Source organism: Trachymyrmex cornetzi, unplaced genomic scaffold (assembly GCF_001594075.2).
Source record: "Trachymyrmex cornetzi isolate Tcor2-1 unplaced genomic scaffold, Tcor1.1 scaffold223, whole genome shotgun sequence".
Classification (NCBI taxonomy): Eukaryota; Metazoa; Arthropoda; class Insecta; order Hymenoptera; family Formicidae; genus Trachymyrmex; species Trachymyrmex cornetzi.
Window position 1 is genome coordinate 1209938 of NW_017296881.1, and position 20548 is coordinate 1230485.

Sequence of the window (20548 nt, forward strand, 5' to 3'; positions counted from 1 at the left end):
CCCCCCCCCCCCCAGCAGTCAGTAAATAGTCGTAAACAAGTATTAGTTGTAACAAGTATTTTAAAAAACAATTTCATTATTTTATTTTATCCAAATTCTCTTTATTAACAAATGGCAAAACATACACTTTAACATGTCATTTCTCACTTACATCACAACCTTATATGATCGCGGCGACTATACGCAGGAGTCTTACAATAACTTTAAACCGCATCTGCTTTTTTTAATGAAAAATTACAGATACGTATAATAACATTTCTCTATGTAAATATATTTATGCTGTTTTCTCAATCATAAAGACTTATCAATCATGAATATGTAATTTTGTTTTTATAGATTACTTACTACGACTGTAATAATAAGACTTACTCTTACAAAAATGTTTTCTAACGAACAAATCAATAAGGTATGTTTTATAATTATAAGTTCACGTATCTTATTGAATTATTGACTATTAATAACGCTTTAATTGTGGCATGCTTCAAATAAAAACTATTCATTGTGGAGAAAATTAAATTAATGCAACTTTACACAACTGAATTAATCATATTAAGTATTAATAATTGATTATATTTGCATCTTTAAACTGTATTTTTGTATTTTTGAGGAAAATTGAGTAATATCGAGGCGTATTTTAAAATATAAACTACACTTTTTGTAATTCATGAATTAATATTAAACCGATGATTTAACTAACAAGAGTTTAGAAAAATTTCAATATCCTATTGTTATGGATTCAGTCGGTTTTTGAGAATATTTATATATCTTCCGCAAATAAAAAACCATTTTTTACAGTGCGTCTATATATATATAAAAATTTTCGAAAAATTAAGTTAAAAAAACTATATATACATTTTTATTTTAAGCAGTAGTTTTTGAAACATAAAGGCTTAAGTATAGACAATTATTACAGATTACATTAGACGGCCACATGAATTGCGCGTGCAGTAGTATTAATAAGCGCGCATTTCAGTATTTAAACATTTTAAACGTAATCCGTAATTGGCTATATTTAAATCCTTATTATTTTACAAATTTTATTGATTAAAATAAAAATGTACGAACTTCTTTACTTAATTTTTTTAAAAAAACTTTCTTACTGTGTATTTTGATTGGCGAATTTCGGGGCACTATTTGTATTCTCATTATATAGACTATATTGCTCAAATAAGGAATTAAATATATGTATCACTTATGCATATTATATATGTATACTTATCTTATAATATTATGTTAAATTAAAAATTATGTAGCATATAAAAATTAAATTAGAAAATTATATTTTATCGAATTGGCATATAAAAAGAGAAATTATTTGTTATTAAACATTTTCAACTAATATATTTCCGATAAAAAGTTTCTCAGACTCAATTAATTTTGATGATGATCCAGAAACTAAAATTGCAATTAAAAAACCGATAGAAGAGCGTGAAACTTAGGGAAGCCTCAGACTAATTCAAAAAGGGGATTTATTAGAAAAGCATTGACTTTTGAGAGATCAACCGTTGATTCAATCAATAAAAAAGAAATGTGATACATTCATTTATTAGTATAAATATCTTCTAAAAATATTTTTATTTATTACTGCCATATCGTGAATTTTTATTTATTTTTAATTATTTCTAATATTTCTCAATATTTTATTGTTGAATTTTATTAATTTATTAATAGTTTGGAAGCTATATTAATAAATTCATTGTCGAAGTTGATTATTTTATGCCATTATATTTAAATATTTTATATAAAGATACTTTAATGTGTGTACTAATCCAATATATTACGAGTAATCGAATTCACCAACAATGGCTGCGTTCAGCAGAAAAAGCAGCTTTGCAACTGTTGTAAAATTCTTGAATATGATTGGTTTATACATTTAGATCCAATGAGGAACTAAGGGCAAGATCAATCATATTGAAGAATTTTGTCGGAAGATTAATAAAGCCTTTGTGGTCCAAATTGCTCGATTAGCTAATGCTTTCTGCCCGATTAAGATTTAACGTCCAATTCAATTGTCGATATAAGTCGCAATATTCGTTACTGAGAACAAAATATCACAGTTTAAAATGTGGACATCTTTTATATTGACACGACCTTACAAACACGTATTTCCATAACATATTTGTTATAGCATCAGTGATATTGAAATTGTAGAGTCAGTATTTGAGAATCTTTCGAGGTGATAAAACGATACTTGCAATTATGCTAATATATTCCTAGTATTAATGGCTCATTGCGATAACTGTAATTAATCAATTGTAATTATTGGAATTCATCAGTATTTTAATCGGCAGATGGGTGTAATATATAAAGTAAGTTGTTAAAAAGAATAATAATTCGATAGATATTTATCTCTTGTTAAAAAAATAAAAATATCGTCATAAAAAGTATTTAAAGAATGCCAAAACCAAAAAACCTACTAAAAAATCCCACTCGATTTATGTATAGAAAACGTTTTCTGTCAATTTGCTAAAATTATTACATTTCTTACAGCTCTCATTATCAATTGCAATAGGAGAAACACTTTTATGTTAAGTTTCTAAGTTAAAGGCATTTAACACAGATATCGACATGGAATTTCTAAAATTATTATTAAATCTCAGTCTACATATAATATTGGTCACAAACAGCGTTTTTTGTGCCAACAATGGTTTAGAAATTATCCGTTTACCCAACAATACAGTACCATTATTCTATAACATTTCTCTGATAATGAATCTTGAAGAAAACGACATTACTTTTTACGGTGAATCCAATATTAAAATTGAGATTCGTTATGCATCGTTAAATAGTATAAACTTGCATGCAAAAGCATTAGAATTAAATACAATGGCGACAACGTTGATTAATGACAACGGTACAGTTTATAAACCAATAAAACATTCCAGTGACATTGAAATGGATATCTTGACACTTAATTTCAAAAATACATTGTCACCCGGCTTTTACACTCTTGAAATGAAATTTGAAGGTTTTATACGAGAGAATAGTTTTTTCAATAGTGGTTTTATGAAATTTCCATATACATATAAAGGACAAAATAATATGTAAGTATAAAACGTTAAAATATTAAAAAGTATAAACTAATGTAAAATATTAAAAATACTCGATAACACGTTGCTAAACATATTTTCGTAATTATACTTAAAAGCGTTTTTCAGTATGTAAATATAATTACAATGTATATATTAAGTAATAATTAATATTAGAATGTATATATAATATGTAATATTTAGTAACTTTAATTCTAAATAAAAAATAGTACGTATCAACTTTTCTTTTAAAAAAAATTATTATTATATTATTATATAACAATATAAATAATGAGTGTTCTTAAAATTTTTAAATCATCCAACATAAGTGAAAAATTTGTCGTTACTTAAAACATTTTATTAAATTGTAGAATGGTTGCAACGTATTCGGAGCCGAAAGGAGCTAGACGAATGTTTCCGTGTTGGGACGAACCAGCGTTTAAAGCCATCTTTAATATTTCTATAATACATCATGTGAAATATTTGGCATTGTCAAATATGCCTGTAGTAGAAAGGGAATTTTTTGAAAATAATGTAACGTGTACGTACTTCAACGTTTCTCCAATAATGTCCACTTACCTTGTAGAGATTATCGTAATCCCCATGATTGATTTTCACCATCTTTCCAACGACAAAGAAACCATTAATGTGTGGTGCAGATCGTTATTGAAATCTCAAATAACATTTGTGTATAATGTTATTGAAAAGGTTATGCCATTCTTGATCCAATATACCAATAGTTCTGAAAAGGTACCGAAAATGGATCACTTCCTCATACCAAATTTTCCGGTTGACGGCATGGAACATTGGGGACTCCTCACTTATAAGTAATGAACATATATGTATAATTAAAAAGAAATTAATTAAACTATTAAAGTTAGCAAATATTATTCTTATTATTCAAAATTTAGTAATTTAGAACGTATGCATATTTCACAGATATAAAAAAATGCATATTTTCATGTTTAGATTATCTAAAATAGTTAATATGTTTAATATATATATTACGGGTTCCTCCTTGTTTCAATTCAATTACGTATATGTATGTATATACAGAATATTGCTAATGTGTGACCCAACCCCTAGATCTCGTAAACGGCTTTAGAAAATTAAAACTCTTAGTATATTAAGGAAACAGATGATGAAAACATAGATTTATGCCCAATTTTTTCACCTCTAAATAACTTTATCCAAGAGATATCTCCTGAATAAGGTTATTCGCAACTTATCCGATAATGAAGAAATTGGGCATTAGAAGAGCCTATTCAAGGCCAAGTTAATATGTTCAATATTTTCTTATATAGAATCCACCATTTTTCGCTACAACTCTTGTAATTTACTTTGAGAGCTTTAACAACATATACCAAAACATTATTATTTATTAAATATTTTCTATTGTATAACATTTAAAAAATTACCAACATTAGGATAATGAAAGGTGTTTAACTGACAGCTAAAACATTTTGAATAATGTTCAGAATCACGATCTTGATAATTTCATTTGTCAATGTCAAGGCCACTAGAGGTGGTTCCTCTCTTTTTCATATATTCTTATGTAATACATAAAAAATATTCTTATTGTACATTAAAAAAAATTATATATGTATAAAAAATATTTACACATTTGAATTACTCGGGAATACATTACATTAGATTGCATATTCACAACAGGAATATTTTATATTACGTTCTGTCTTTCAGGGAATCATCAGTTATCTACGACGCTAACGAACATCCAGTAAATAAGAAAGCAGAAATAGCAAAGATAGTAACACATGAAATTGCTCATCAATGGTTTGGTAATTTGGTCACACCGTCTTGGTGGTCTTACCACTGGTTAAAAGAGGGACTTGCTTCGTTCTTCCATACGTACATCATAGACAAGGTTATTTAATATTATTACATAATGCAAAGTTGCTTGTTATTAGAAAAAACTTTGAATTATATTTTAATGTAAGTTTAAAATGTGGTACCAGTATTAAATAAGGCGTTTTCATCAAATGTATTAAGATATATAACATAGAATTAAATAAAAGATAGCATGTGCTTTAATTTAGATTTATATTTTAATATTGAACAATTTTGAGTAATCACTCTCTCCAATATATCTAATAGTAATTAAATTAGATATGACTGTTCTTAAAGAATTCGATACAAAAGAGTTAATAGAATGTAGGCGTCATAAAAAGTAATATTGAGAACTTGTAAAATTGGAAGTGACAAACAAACTGATTTTTTATTTCTAATTCGGAATTTTTAATATTCAGTCACACGAAATATCATTTTTTCTTCAGATTTTCGATAATTGGCGGACAATGGAATCTTTTGTGATTGAGGAATTCCGCAAAAGTTTGTCGGTTGATAAAGGCGCATTGGGTCCAGTCACATTGGAACTTGATAGTACCTTTGACAGACAGAATCTGCTTAGTTTTGTAGTTTATCATAAAGGTAAGATTATGTAAATATAATTAAACTATTATCTATTATAGATTTCTTAATGTATGTAGTACAAAGAAAAATATAAAATAGAAGACTAAAACAAACAAATTCTGCTTTTGCTCTATATATACTTACATATGTGTATTACATTGTATACGTTAATTTTATGTGCACTTTAACTGTATCATTAATCGATATTCGATGCACTATTGTAGCGACAGTTTTATTGCGCATGTTGCAAAATACAATTACCGACGAGGTATTTCGAAAGGGTTTTGTCATATATTTGGCCAAACAGTAAGTATGTGTAACATATATTTATTATATATCACAATACTAAGTATCATAAATGTAATAATATCTTTTGTATTCGTGATGAAAAGTGTACTATTTCAACAGAAACATAAAGTTAGACACTTGAGATATCGCATTACTGTTCAATTATAGTTCAATCATATACACTTTACTTTTTAATAATTATAATTTAACTTAAATTAAATTTGAGTTACATTCTAAATTTTTGCATGCGTGATATTTATATATTAAATTGTACATTAATATTCACGTAGATTCTTCAATGGCAAATTTAAATATTTCCCGATACATGACTATGATGTTAACAATCGGTTTTTTATTTAGTGAATACGGATCAACCACTCCGGATGATTTGTGGAACGCCATGCAAACTGCTTTAGACGAATCTGATGTCCCACACGAACATTATAGAATAAAGGAAGTAATGGACACATGGATGAATCAAAAAAGTTATCCCGAGGTGAACGTGTTGAAAAATTACACAACTGGTGAAGTAACAATATCTCAAGAATGTATTTACGGAGAGGAAACTAATAACAAATGGTGGGTACCCATAACTTTTGTAACACAGTCCAATCCGGACTTCTCCAATACTGTGCCTAGATATTGGTTACGACCAGATCGAAATATAACCTTTACAATTGATCCAAATGATTGGATTATTGTTAATATACAACAAACTGGTATGTATGGCTCAATTAATTTATACTGCTTGATTTATTTTATTCGTTCTATTGTCAAGTTTTACATCGTTCTACAAAGTTCTAAATCGTTGAACTTTATACTTATTTTTTTATATATAAAAACTTAAAAGAGATTTATATGATTACGTTCTCCGAAACTTTAGCCAAATATTAATATGAGTATATTTGTATATATGTATACCTATATATATATATATATGTTATATGTATGTATGCGTGTGTGTGTTACATTAAGAAAAGGCAATTATAAATATCTAAAAATATGTCTCAATGAATTCAATTAAAAGGATCTAATAATGTATATATACATATGTATATATATATAATGAATTTAATAACGTACATTATATATATATATTATATATATATGTATATATATATAATGAATAATGCAATAGGATACTATCGTGTAAATTACGATATGAAGAATTGGAAAAAAATTTCATATTACTTAAATTCTGTGAAATTCACGAATATACACGTTCTCAATCGTGCTCAACTTATCGATGATCTTTTTGACTTTGTGGATGGAAGAATAAGTGGATTCGTCTTTGTTAATCATATAAGATATCTACACCGAGAAGTCGATTATGTGGCATGGTATCCATTACTGTTCCGAGTTATACCATGGTTAAAGAATAATTTTCTTTTCCTGGCAGATGCCAGAGATGTCAAGGTAGATAACAGAGTTCATAAAGGTATATCTGTAATATTATAGTCGACTCTTCAGTTTTTATAGTTCTACATTTATATATTCTTTGTAATATTAATCGAAATTACGTCGTAAATATGATATTGTAAGCATTATATATTTTACATAGAATTTTTTTATTGGTATAAATATAAATCAGTAATAAGCCGTAACATTTATAGTACGTAATTTTATAATGTCATATCTTTAGAGTAGAAATGGAGAATATAATCAGTACAGTAATAATTATTTTACGAACACATAATGCTCGCTATAATTAATAGTACCAATACACATTGACTGCAATCCTTAGCGTATTTTACATGTCTTATTGTTTACACATTATATCATAGTGATATTTAAATCATAGTGAAATCACTATAACAGTATATAACGGTATAAAATATCAAGTAATATATTTAAATTATAAATATATCATCATACGCGATGTATTTCCCTGAGAAGTTATTTTACAAAAATATGGCCTTTTTTATAAGAAAAGCTAAGTCGTCCATCAGACGCATGATCAGATGAAGTTTTCGTCTTGAATTTGTGTAATATAATCTTTCAAAAGCTTTTAAAGTATATGAAGTATCTCATTTAATGCTAAATATTCCTAAAACAGTCGTAAAGCGTTCCCAAAATAACATTTCAAAAGTTTTCTGCAAAATATTTACAGAATGTAAGAGCAACATTCGAATAATTGTTAAATGTTCCATTTATACATATATCGTTACATATTCGAAACATGTTTCATATATATCCTGCAAAAATTGTAATAATCTCACAAATTTCAGATCCGGAGATCCTCGAATTTATTTTTACTGAATTGATTTTCATAATATATATAGAATAAAAGAATGTATGTGCATATAACATTTTGAACACTTCACGAATGTTTAAACATTCTATAAAAATTTGTTTGACCTTTCAGCACATTGGGAATACAAATCGAACTTTTCATAAATGCAAATACCAATAATCCAAATGTAAAACCAATATATTATTATTTCATGATTTCTAGTTAATGATAATGGCACTCCTTACCGATCTTCTTCGAAATATAGAATACTCAGAAGATATTGGTGATGATCTTATTACAAACAAGGTAAGACTAGAAGCCATAAAATGGTCATGTACCATCGGTGACTGGCTTTGTAAGAATAAGATGGCTATTAAATTAAACCAACATCTCGCGGATCCTGAACTTTACAGGTAACTTATACAATTTCAATGATCTTATAAATTGTATTTGTATGTGCGTGTGTGCTCGCGCGAGTGCAAGCAGCATATCGATAAATCAAACAGTCTCCTTACTGTTTGCCTCAATCAACATTCCATGTTATTCTAATAACGTAATGCATAGAATGAATACGACGTTGTAAGTAAAAATATCCAATAAATTATTAAGCAGTATACCGATAGAATAATTTTTTATTTGTTTCTTCATTGTAAAATGATTAACACATAAAACAAGTATTATATAGAATGGAAAAGTAGCGCAGAATTTAATTTTACAATGTAAAATTAATAAGGCAAAGAACATTAATATATGAAACTTGATGAAATAGAAATCATTCATACATATAAATTAAATGTATATATCTTTTCTTGATAGACACATATATATATATATATATATTTTAGATTTCCACCAGAGCATCATTTTATGTATTGTATTGGTTTGATGGTAGCCAATAGAAGTACTTGGGATAAAATGTTTGAATTATATCAAGAAACAGATCCAAAAAAGGAAAAATTTAAAAAAATGTTGTTGAATAGTTTGACTTGCACCGACAATTTTGATATTATCACCAACTTTTTAAATATTACAGCATTCAACACTTCATTATTTCATGAAAAGGAACATTCTCTTGTCTTAAAATCTATTCTTGATAAGCATTTAAACAACGATTTCATCCTTGAATATGTATTGGACAATTTTCAAACTATAAAACCCAAGTAATAGTATATCCCTTTGTAAATATAGTCTTATTCTCAATCATAAAGACATATTAATCATAGATATATTATTTTGTTTTTATAGATCACTTACTACAACTGCAATAATGAAACTTATTCTTCGGAATATTTTTTATAATGAACAAATCGATAAGGTATGTTTTATGATTCTAAATTTACATATTTATTGACTTATCGATTATCAAATCAATAAAGCTAAACTAAAAAGTTGTGGCGCGTTTGAAATAAAAACCACTTGTTGCAATAAATATAAATTACTTCAACTTTATGTAATTAAATTAATAATAACATTAATAACTAATTATGTTTGCATCTTTAAACTATTTTTGAAGAATGTCACGTAAAATCAAATAATACGTGACGCGCATTTTAAAATCTAAACTGAATTAGGTATAAGAAATTATACTCGTTACTAAACGTCTCCAATTAATCTGTTTCAGATAAAAGTATTCTCGGACATTAATTTTAATAATACTTCAGAAACTCTGAATGCAGTTAAAAAACTGATAGAAAAGCGTGAAAATTTTCTTAAGAAATGCCTAGATGATTTTAAGAGATGGTTTTTTTTAGAAGAGTATTAACTTAATTGAAAAGAAATATAATACAAAACATACATTTATATCCATAAACTTTCTAAAAATATTATTTTTACTTATTACTGTCATTCGTGAATAATTTTTTACGTATTTTCAATTATTTCTAATATTTTTCAATGCTGTAATATTTAGTAATTTTTAATAATAGCTATACATACATATATATATATTATAACAAAATCTATATGATATACACGTCACTTTTCTGTATTAAAAAATAATTCATATAATATTATATAATATGAAACGATCTCTGAAGTCGTTTATAAAATATTTTTGTAACTACAGTAGGTACTCTGATTATTACATTTGATACAGATCGAGCACATGCAATTAAATAAATTGTCTTTGTTGTTAAAAATATAATACTGTCTAAATATTATTTTTTGTATAATAATATCGCTTATGCTAACAACGATACTTAAGCTATTTATAGTATTACTATTATTATTATATATATATAACGTATACTTGCTCGATTTGGAATAGAACAAATTAGTAATGACGTCACCTTGTAATAATGACTTATCTGTAATAAAAGTACCTTTATTTAAATAATAATAATTATTATTATATAAATATAAAATATATACCTATAAAAATATACCTAAAAATATATACCTAATACACATCAATACATCATCTTATCTTTAATGTTTACCAATATTAGAGAAGAATAAAATGATATATCATGTAAATCATATGCATGAAACGGAATTCACTTCTAATTGTAATGTTTCGCCATGTTTGTCTTCTTTGAGATTGACCTATCAAGAAACAGGTTGTAAATGTCCAAACTTTTACATGTTGCAGATTGCGCTGTAATATCGCTACAACATTGTAAATATTAGGAATTGTAATATATAATACATATTACGGCACAAGATTTTACAAATCTTGCAGCATTGTTACAGAGACGTTAAAAAAATATTGTAACTTTTGAGTAATGAACTCCTGTCACACGTGGAAATAACATACGTAAATTACACGTTATGTGATTGTTAATTACTCCATTAATTTATGGCTTCTGCACCCTGGACGCGGAAACGCTTGACGTGCGGCAAAACGTGACGCAGTAACCAATGAACATTTTATGAGCTTATTATACTGCATCGTATTTGTCCGTGGCAAGTGTTTTCGCGTACAGTGTGCGGGAGCCATTAGAATTATAGTGTTCATTGAAACATTTATTGTCACCACCGAGCGATAAGATTTTTCAAATTTTACAATCAGCAGAGAGTCCGAATCACGATGCTGTTTATTTCCACACCAAGCGCCGCGCGTCGCAAAATGCAATGCCGTCTACGTAGCCGCGCTGCTACAATCTAGAGGTGCATTCGGGAAACCGCTATTAGCGCTATTTGTGTTCTCCTGTACTTGTTTATGTTACTAATAAGTAATAAAGATAGAATAGTATAAATAACGTTAATCATGTCTTCCCAAATGCACTCTATGTCTCATGAAGAAAAGCAAATTCGTTGAAGTGCAACACAGTAAATCATTATATTCTTGTTTGTCAATGTTAAATAAAGATGAAATAATCACTGTGTTATATTGTGCCTGTTGCTGGAAAGTATCATTTGACAAGCATAAGTTTTATTATTGTTTTTTGATATTAAAATTTGCATTTTATTTAAAATTTTACTGAAAGATTAACAAAAAAGCCTCGAAGTCCAAATTGCTCGATTAGTTAATGCTATCTGCCTGGTTAAGATTTAACGTTCAGTCAAGATACTCAGTTCAATTGTCGATATAAGTCACAATATCCGTCACTAAGAACAAAAGAATGACAGTTTAAAATGTGGACATATTTTATATTGACTCGACCTTACAAGTATTTACATAACAAATTCGTTATAACATCAGTGATATTGAAATTGTAGAGTCAGTATTTGGAGATCTTTCGAGGTGATAAAAGCGGTACTCGCAGTTATGCTAATATATTCCTAATATTAACGGCTCATTGCGATAACTGTAATTAATCAATTATAATTATCGGAATTCATCAGGATATTAATCAGCAGATGGATGTAATATATAAAGTAAGTTGTCAAAAAGAAAAACAATTCCATAGATATTTATGTCTTATTAAAAATATAAAAATATATTTACATAAAATATAAAATCATATTTAAAGATTGTCAACACCCAAAAAAACTACAAAAAAATCCCATACAGATTTATGTTTTAGAAAACGTTTAGTTTAAGAAAACGTTTTCAGTCAGTTTGTTTAAATTATTATATACGTTTCTTGTAGCCCTCATTAAAAATTGCAATAAGATACACTTTTATGACAATTTCTAAGTTAAAAGTATTTAAAACATTGCAGATACGCATCGACATGGGATTTCTGAAATTATTATTAAATTTTAGTCTATATATAACATTGATAAACAGCGTATTTTGTGTCAATAATGATTTAAAAATTATCGACCGTTTACCCAACAATACATTACCACTTCTCTATGACATTTCTCTGACACTGAATCTTGAAGAAGGCAACGTTACTTTTCACGGTAAATCCAGTGTCAAAATTGAGATCCGTTATGCACCGTTAAATAACATAAGTTTGCATTGCAAAGAATTAAAAGTAAATGAAATGGCAACAACGTTAATTAATGACAACGGCACAGTTTATAAACCGATAGAACATTCCTATAACAATGTAATGGACATTTTAACACTTAATTTCGAAAATGCATTATCACCCGGTTTGTACACACTTAATATGGTATTTGCCGGTATTATATCTGAGCATAGTATTTACAAAACTGGTTTTATGATATTTCCGTACACAGAAAAAGAAAAAAAATATATGTAAGTATAAAACGTTGAAATATTAAAAGTATAAACTTTTAAAATTGAAAAACACTCAATTAAACGTTGCTATATATTTTTTCGCAATTATACTTAAAAATGTTTTTCAATAACATAATTACAATGTACAAATTATAAATATATATATATATATATAACGTAATATTTAATAGTTTTAATTCAAAATAAAAATATTATGGCGTTTCAGTTTTGTTTTAAAAAAAATTAATATTATTATGTTATAATATAACAATAAATATAAATAATTAGTGTCCTTTAAATTTTTATATCATTCAACATAAGTGGAAAATTTGCCGTTACTTAAAACATTTTATTAAATTGTAGAGTAGTCGCAACGAATTTGGAACCGAAAGGAGCTAGACGAATATTTCCGTGTTGGGACGAGCCAGCGTTAAAAGCCATCTTCAACATTTCTGTAATGCATAGTGCGAAATATCTGACATTGTCAAATATGCCTATAGTACGACAGAAATTCGTTGAAAATTTTATGATGTGGACGTACTTCAACGCTTCTCCAATAATGTCCACTTATCTCGTGGCGATTATCGTATTCCCCTTGTTTGATTTTAACAGCTTTTCCAATGAAAAAAAAACCGTCAATATATGGTGTAGATCGTTTATATCATCGCAATTAACATTTGCGTATGTTATTGAAAAGGCCACGTCATTCTTGATCCAATATACCAATAGTTCCGAAAAGATACCGAAAATAGATCACTTTATCATACCGAATTTTCCGGTTATAGCCATGGAAAATTGGGGACTCATTACATACAAGTAATATACATAATTTAAAAAATATTAATTTAGCTATTAAAGTTAGCAAATATTATTTTTCACATGTAAAACTCAACAATTAAAAGCTTGTGCAAATTTCACAGATGTCAAAGTATACATATTTTCTTGTTTAGATTATCTAAAATAATTAATGTATTTAATATTACAGCTTCCCACTTTTTTCAATCCAATGATATATATATATATATATATATATATATACATATATACAGAATATTTCTAAAGTGTGATCTAATCTTTGGATCTCAGAAACGGCTTTAGATACGGAAAAATAAAAGTTTGAGTATATAAAGGGAACATATGATGGAAACATTCACCTGACCTTTTCAAGGTCAAATCAATGTGATCGATGTTTTCTTATATAGAATAATTGCTTATGTACATAAGAAATATAGAATCTCTCATTTTTCGCTACAACTCTTGTAACTTATTTCGAATGCTTTCTTTGAAACAATGCATATAATAAAGTTTATTTTTGTTAAGTATTTTCTGAGTTATGAGATTTAAATATTACAATATTGTCATCATTAGAATAATGCAAGTTGTCCTATTGACAGCTAAAATGTTTTAAACGTTATTCAGGGTCATTATCTTGATAATTTTATTTTTCAAGTTTAAGATCACTAGATGTGGTTTCTCTCATTTTCATACTTATATACATCAGAAATTACTCTTATTGTATATAAGAAAAAATATATACAAAATTATATACATATATAAAAAAATTAAAACATCTGAGTTATTTGCAAATAACATAATAACCTCGGAGTGCATTAGATTGCATATTCACAACAGGAACATTTTATATTACGTTCTGTCTTTCAGTGAATCATCAGTTACCTATGATGATGACAAAGATCTATCGTATAAGAAAGCAGAAGTGGCAGCGACAGTAATACATGAAATTGCACTTCAATGGTTTGGAAATTTGGTCACTCCATCTTGGTGGTCATACCAATGGTTAAAAGAGGGATTTGCTACGTTCCTCCAGTCGTACATCATCGACAAGGTTATTTAATATTACTATATAATGTAATGTTGATTATTATTAAAAAAAACTTCGAAACACATTTTAATCTGAGATTATGCCAGTATTAAATACAATTAAATAAGACGTTTTTATAAAATATATTTAGATATATAATATGGAATTAAATAAAAGATAGCATGTGCTTTACTTTAGAATTATATTTTGATATTGAATAATTTTGAGTAATATATCTAATATATATCTAATAGTAATATATATCTAATAGTAATTACTAGATACTACTCTCTCTCTCTCTCTCTACTTAAAGGATTTTATATGAAAAAGATTAATAGAATGTAGGCGTTATAAAAAGTAAAATTGCGAAGTTTTAAAATTGAAAATGGTAAACAAATGTTTTATTTCTAATGAGAACTCTTAATCAAATTCTTAATATTCACACCACATAACATTTTTTCTTTAGATTTTCAAAGATTGGCGGACAATGGATTTTTTTGTGATTGAAAACTTACAGAATTGCTTGAGGAGAGATAATGGCACGTTGGGTCCTGTTAAACTGGAACTTAATAGTACCTTTGACAAACGGGATCTATTTTCTATTGTAGTTTATCGTAAAGGTAAGATTATGTAAATATAATTAAATTATTATCTATTATAGATTTCTTAATGTATGTAGTAGAAAGAAATTAATAACACACAAAAACAAATAAATTCTTCGTTTGTATAATATATACTTGCATTGTTGCATATATGTATATATTACATTACATACCTTAACTTTGTACTTTAACTATATCATTTAATCGATATTTGGTGCATTATTGTAGCGGCAGTTATATTGCGCATGTTACACCATACAATTACCGACGAAATATTTCGAAAGGGTGTTGTCATATATTTGGCCACGCAGTAAGTGTGTGTTACATAAAAAAGTTTATTATATATATCATAGTACTAAGTATCGTAAATGTAATAATACTTTTTGCATTTATGATGAAAAGTATAATAGTATTTTATCAGAAACAGGAAATTAGGCATTTGAGATATCGCATTAGTATTCATTTATAGGCCATTCACACTTTACTTTTTACTAATTATAATTTAACTTAAATTAATTTTTTGAGTTTTATTATAAATTTTTGCATACATAATATTTAAAAATTAAATTGTACATTAATATTCACGTAGAGTCTTTCTGTATGGTAAATTTAAATATATTTCTCGATACATGACTATGATGTTAACAATTGTTTTTTATTTAGTGAATATGGATCAACCACTCCGGATGATTTGTGGAACGCCATGCAAACTGCTTTAGACGAATCTGATGTCCCACACGAGCATTATAGAATAAAGGAAGTAATGGACACGTGGATGAATCAAAAGAGTTATCCCGAGGTGAACGTGTTGAAAAATTACATAACTGGCGAAATAACAATATCTCAAAAATGTGTTTACGGGCAAGAAATTAATAACAAATGGTGGATACCCATAACTTTTGCCACGCAGTCCAATCCGGATTTCTCCAATACTGTTCCCAGATATTGGTTACGACCAGACCGAAATATAACCTTTACAATTGATCCAAATGATTGGATTATTGTTAATATACAACAAAGTGGTAAATATGGCCCAAAAAATTTATGCTACTTGATTTATTTTATTTGTTTCATTATCAACTTCTGTATCGTTCAATTTTATACGTTTTTTTTATTTAGAAAAACTTAAAAGGGATCGTATGATTACGTTCTTCAAAACTTTAGCCAAATATTAATTAATGTAAAATAAATTTAATTCATAATTTTTATATTTCTTTAAACATTTACAAGTATACATATATACTTCTTACATTAAGAAAATGCAACTATACATATATATTTGAAAATATGTCTCAATAAATTCAATTAATAGGCTCTAATAATAAATGTAATGTGTTAGGATATTATCGTGTTAATTACGATATGAAGAATTGGGACAAAATTTCATCTTATTTAAAATCTATGGAATTCACGAATATACACGTTCTTAATCGTGCTCAACTCATTAATGATCTTTTCGGTTTCGTGGATGGAAGAATAAGTGGATTCGTCTTTGTTAATCTTATAAAATATCTACACCGAGAAGTCGATTATGTTCCATGGTATCCACTATTGTTTGAAATTATGCCAGAGTTAAATAAATTTTTTTTCCTGACAGAGGCCAGAGATATCAAGGTAGATAACAGAGTTCATAAGGGTATATCTATAATTTTACAGTAAACTCTTCAGTTTTTATAGTTGTATATTTATATATTCTCCGTAATGTCAATCGGAATATTCTGTCATAAATATGATACCGTAGGCATTAATTAAATACTGTAAAAAAAGAATTCTTTTATTAATATAAATATAAATTAACAAGCCATAACATTTATAGTACGTAACTTTATAATGTTATATCTTAACTTTATAATAGAAATAAAGAATACAATCGGTATAATAATAATTATTTTGCAAACGCATAATGCTCGTTGTAATTAATACATTTTTACTGCAATGCTTAGTGTATTTTACATGTCTTATTGTTTAAACATTACATCCTAATGAAATTTAAATCATAGTGAAATCACTATAATAGCATATAACGGTATTAAAATATTAAGTAATATGTTTAAATTATATAATACGTAATGTATTTCTCTGAGAAGCCTTTTTGCAAAAATACGGCCTTTTCTATGGAAAAAAACTATGCCGGTTCAGACATATGGTCGGATGAAGTTTCCGTCTTAAATTTGTGTAAAGATTCATCCTTCAAAATCTTTCAAATAATTTAGTGTATGGAGTATCCCATCTAACGCTAAATATTCCTGAAATATTCGTAAAATGTTCCCAAAATTCCAAAATAACATTCCGAAAGTTTTCCGCAAAATATTTACAGAATGTAAGAGCAACATTCGAATAATCGTTAAATGTTTCATTGATACACATATTGTTACGTATTTGGAACATCTTCTTTATATATTTCGCAAAATTGTAATAATTCAGGTCCAGAGGTCCTTGTATTAATTTTTACTGGATTGATTTTCGTGATATACAATATATATATATAGAATATAAGGACGTATGTGCGTAACATTTTGAATATTTCATTAATATTTATACATCCTGTAAAAATTTTTTTGTCGTTCCGACACATTGAGAACACAAATTGAATTTTTTATGAATACAAATACCATTAAGCCAAGTATAAAACCAATTCATTATTTTACAATTTCAAGGAAACTGCAATGACAATCCTTAGCGACCTTCTTGAAAAAATAGGATACTTAGAAAATACTGATGATCATTATATTATGAAACAGGTAAGACTAGAAGCCATAAAATGGGCATGTACCATCGGTGATGGGTTTTGCAAGAATACGATAGCCTTTAGATTAAGTCGACATCTTGCGGATCCTGAACTTTACAGGTAACTTTTATACAATTTTAATTATTTCATAAATTGTATTTGTATGTGTGTTTGCGTGTGTGTGTGTATACGCGCGCATACACGAGGCATACATATCAATATAGCCAAAGCAAACACACACACAGTCTCCTTACTGTTTTCCTTCAATCTACATTCTATGTTATTCTAATAACGTAATGCATAGACTGAATATAGTGTTGTAATTAAAAATATACATTGTTAAGAGCGACATTACCGAAAGAATCTTTTTTCATTTGTTTCTTCATTGTAAAATGATTACGTAACAAGTATTATCAAGAATAGTAGTAGCGCAGAATGGGAATTTAATTTTACAAAGTAAAATTGCGTAATAATGCATAGAACATTAGTATATGATACTTCATAAAATAGGTAATTCATACATATAAATTAAATGTATATATCTTTTCTTGATAGAGACATATATACCTTTCCACCAGGGCATGATTTTATGTATTGTATTGGTATGATGACTGCCAATAGGACTACTTGGGATAGAATGTTAGAATTATATCAAAAGACAGATCCACAAAAGAAAGAATTAAAAGAAAGATTGTTGAACAGTTTGAGTTGCGCCGAAAATTCTGATATTATCATCAACTATTTAAATAATATATTCAACACTTCATTATTTCACAAAAAGGATCATTTTTTTATTTTCTTGTCTATTCTTGATAAGCATTCGAACAACAATTTGATCCTTGACTACATATTGAAAAATTTTGAAACTATAAGACCCAAGTAATAACATTTCTCTTTATAAATATAGTTTTCTCAATCATAAAGACTTATTAATCATGAATATATTACTTTTGTCTTTACAGATCATCTAATACAATTGTAATATTAAAACATATTCTTCAGAATGTTTTTTATGATGAACAAATCGATAAGGTATATTTTATGATTCTAAATTTACATACTTATTGTTTTATCGACTATCAAATCGATAAAGCTTTAACTGTGGCGCGCTTCGAATAAAAACTATTTGTCGCGATGGATATAAGTTATTTCAACTTTATATAATTCAATTCATAATGATATTAATAATTAATTATGTTTGCATCTTTTAACTATTTTTGAAGAAAATCACGTTGTAAAATCGAATAATACCGTGACGCACATTTTAAAATCTAATCTGAATCATGGTATAAGAAATTATACTTGTTATCAAACATCTTCAATTAATCTATTTCAGATAGAAACATTCTCGGACTTTACTTTTATTCACGATCCGGAAATTTGGAATGCAGTTCCAACACTGGTAGAAGAGCGTAAAAAAGAACTTAAAGGATACAAAGACACTTTTAAAAAATTATTTTTTTATTAGGGCATCAACTTTAATGATCGACTCTTTATCCGATCAATCAAAAAGAAATATAATACAAAACATACATTTATCTTCATAAACTTTCTAAAAATATTATTTTTACTTGTTACTGCCATTCGTGAATAATTTTTTACGTATTTTTAATTATTTCTAATATTTTTCAATGCTGTAATATTTATAGTCTAGAAGCTATATATGTATTATAACAGAATCTATGTGATACGTTAATCTCCTAGATTGAAAAATAATCCATGTAATACTGTATAATATGAAATGCTCTCTGAAGTAGTTTATAAAATATTTTTATAACCGCAGTACTCTGATTATTACACTCGATGCAGTTCGAGCACATGCAATTAAACTGTCTCTGTTGATATAATACTATCTAAATATTATTTTTATATAATAATATCGCTTATACTAACAATGGTACTTATAAGCTATGTATTTATGATATTATTACAATGTATAGTAGTTGCTCGATTTGGAATAAAAGAAATAAGTAATTACGTCACCTTGTAATAATGAGCTATCTATCATAAAGTAGTTTTATTTAAATAGTAGTTATTATATTATTATATATAAAGTATAGAGGAAAGCCCCCTATTATGAGATAGGCGCCATATATGAGATATATAGCGGTGTGTCTGTTAAACCAATAAACGCTATTTATTGGTTTCACCATGAATTTATTGCTCTTGGATTGAAAACTATTTAGTAGAAAATTAATTATTAGATTATGCTTGTAGTCATTGTAAAAAAAGATTTTAGAATTTGGATGTCTTTCATTGAGATAAGCCTTTCAGCCTTGTTTATTATTTAATAAATAAATATTTGGCAATAAATTCTTTATATAATAATAGAGTAAGGTCGTACTAATAGAAAAATACGGAATATATTGGAATGCTTAATTACAGAAGTTAGATTTGATGATTGTAAAACCGTGAGGCATGGAAATCGTAATATGAGATACCTAGGGTATTTCTAATATGAAATAATCCATTCTCCCATGTGTCATACCCAGTGAGAAATAACAATGGAATCGATGTTAAATTGATGGTTTCGACGTTGAATCGACAATTCGATGTCGATTCCATTGTCATTTCTCACTGGGTATATAGTGAAAATCGTTGCTAAAGTATGAATGTTATTGTACAGTAACAAAAAGGACAATCGAAGATTAGTTGATTCGTTTATGCACTATGCGTTATGCGTTATGCAAGAGTCTGTGCTGTGGTCTAATGCGAGGTCTACAATAGAAATCGTTGCGGTCGTAGAGCCTTAAGTCGTAAAAAATTAACCAATCGCAATCGAATATGAGAAAAATAATCGACTATTAGCGTTTTTGGCCCGACCGGGTTTGCACCAACCT

The 20548-nt window shown here is 27.4% G+C and overlaps 1 protein-coding gene across 1 annotated transcript; it reads left to right on the forward strand.

The window, feature by feature from the left end:
* Positions 1 to 2658: 2658 nt before the first annotated feature.
* Positions 2659 to 19176, forward strand: LOC108760152 (aminopeptidase N-like). The gene is given in 20 exon segments (XM_018505957.1): positions 2659 to 3044; positions 3401 to 3856; positions 4731 to 4914; positions 5324 to 5477; positions 5684 to 5765; positions 6108 to 6466; positions 7866 to 7915; positions 7918 to 8040; positions 8203 to 8393; positions 8826 to 9140; positions 9226 to 9295; positions 12063 to 12574; positions 12920 to 13372; positions 14219 to 14402; positions 14845 to 14998; positions 16320 to 16594; positions 17638 to 17828; positions 18264 to 18587; positions 18671 to 18740; positions 19045 to 19176. Coding segments are annotated over 20 exon segments (4614 nt in total). The 5' UTR covers positions 2659 to 2709.
* The last annotated feature ends 1372 nt before the right edge of the window (positions 19177 to 20548 follow it).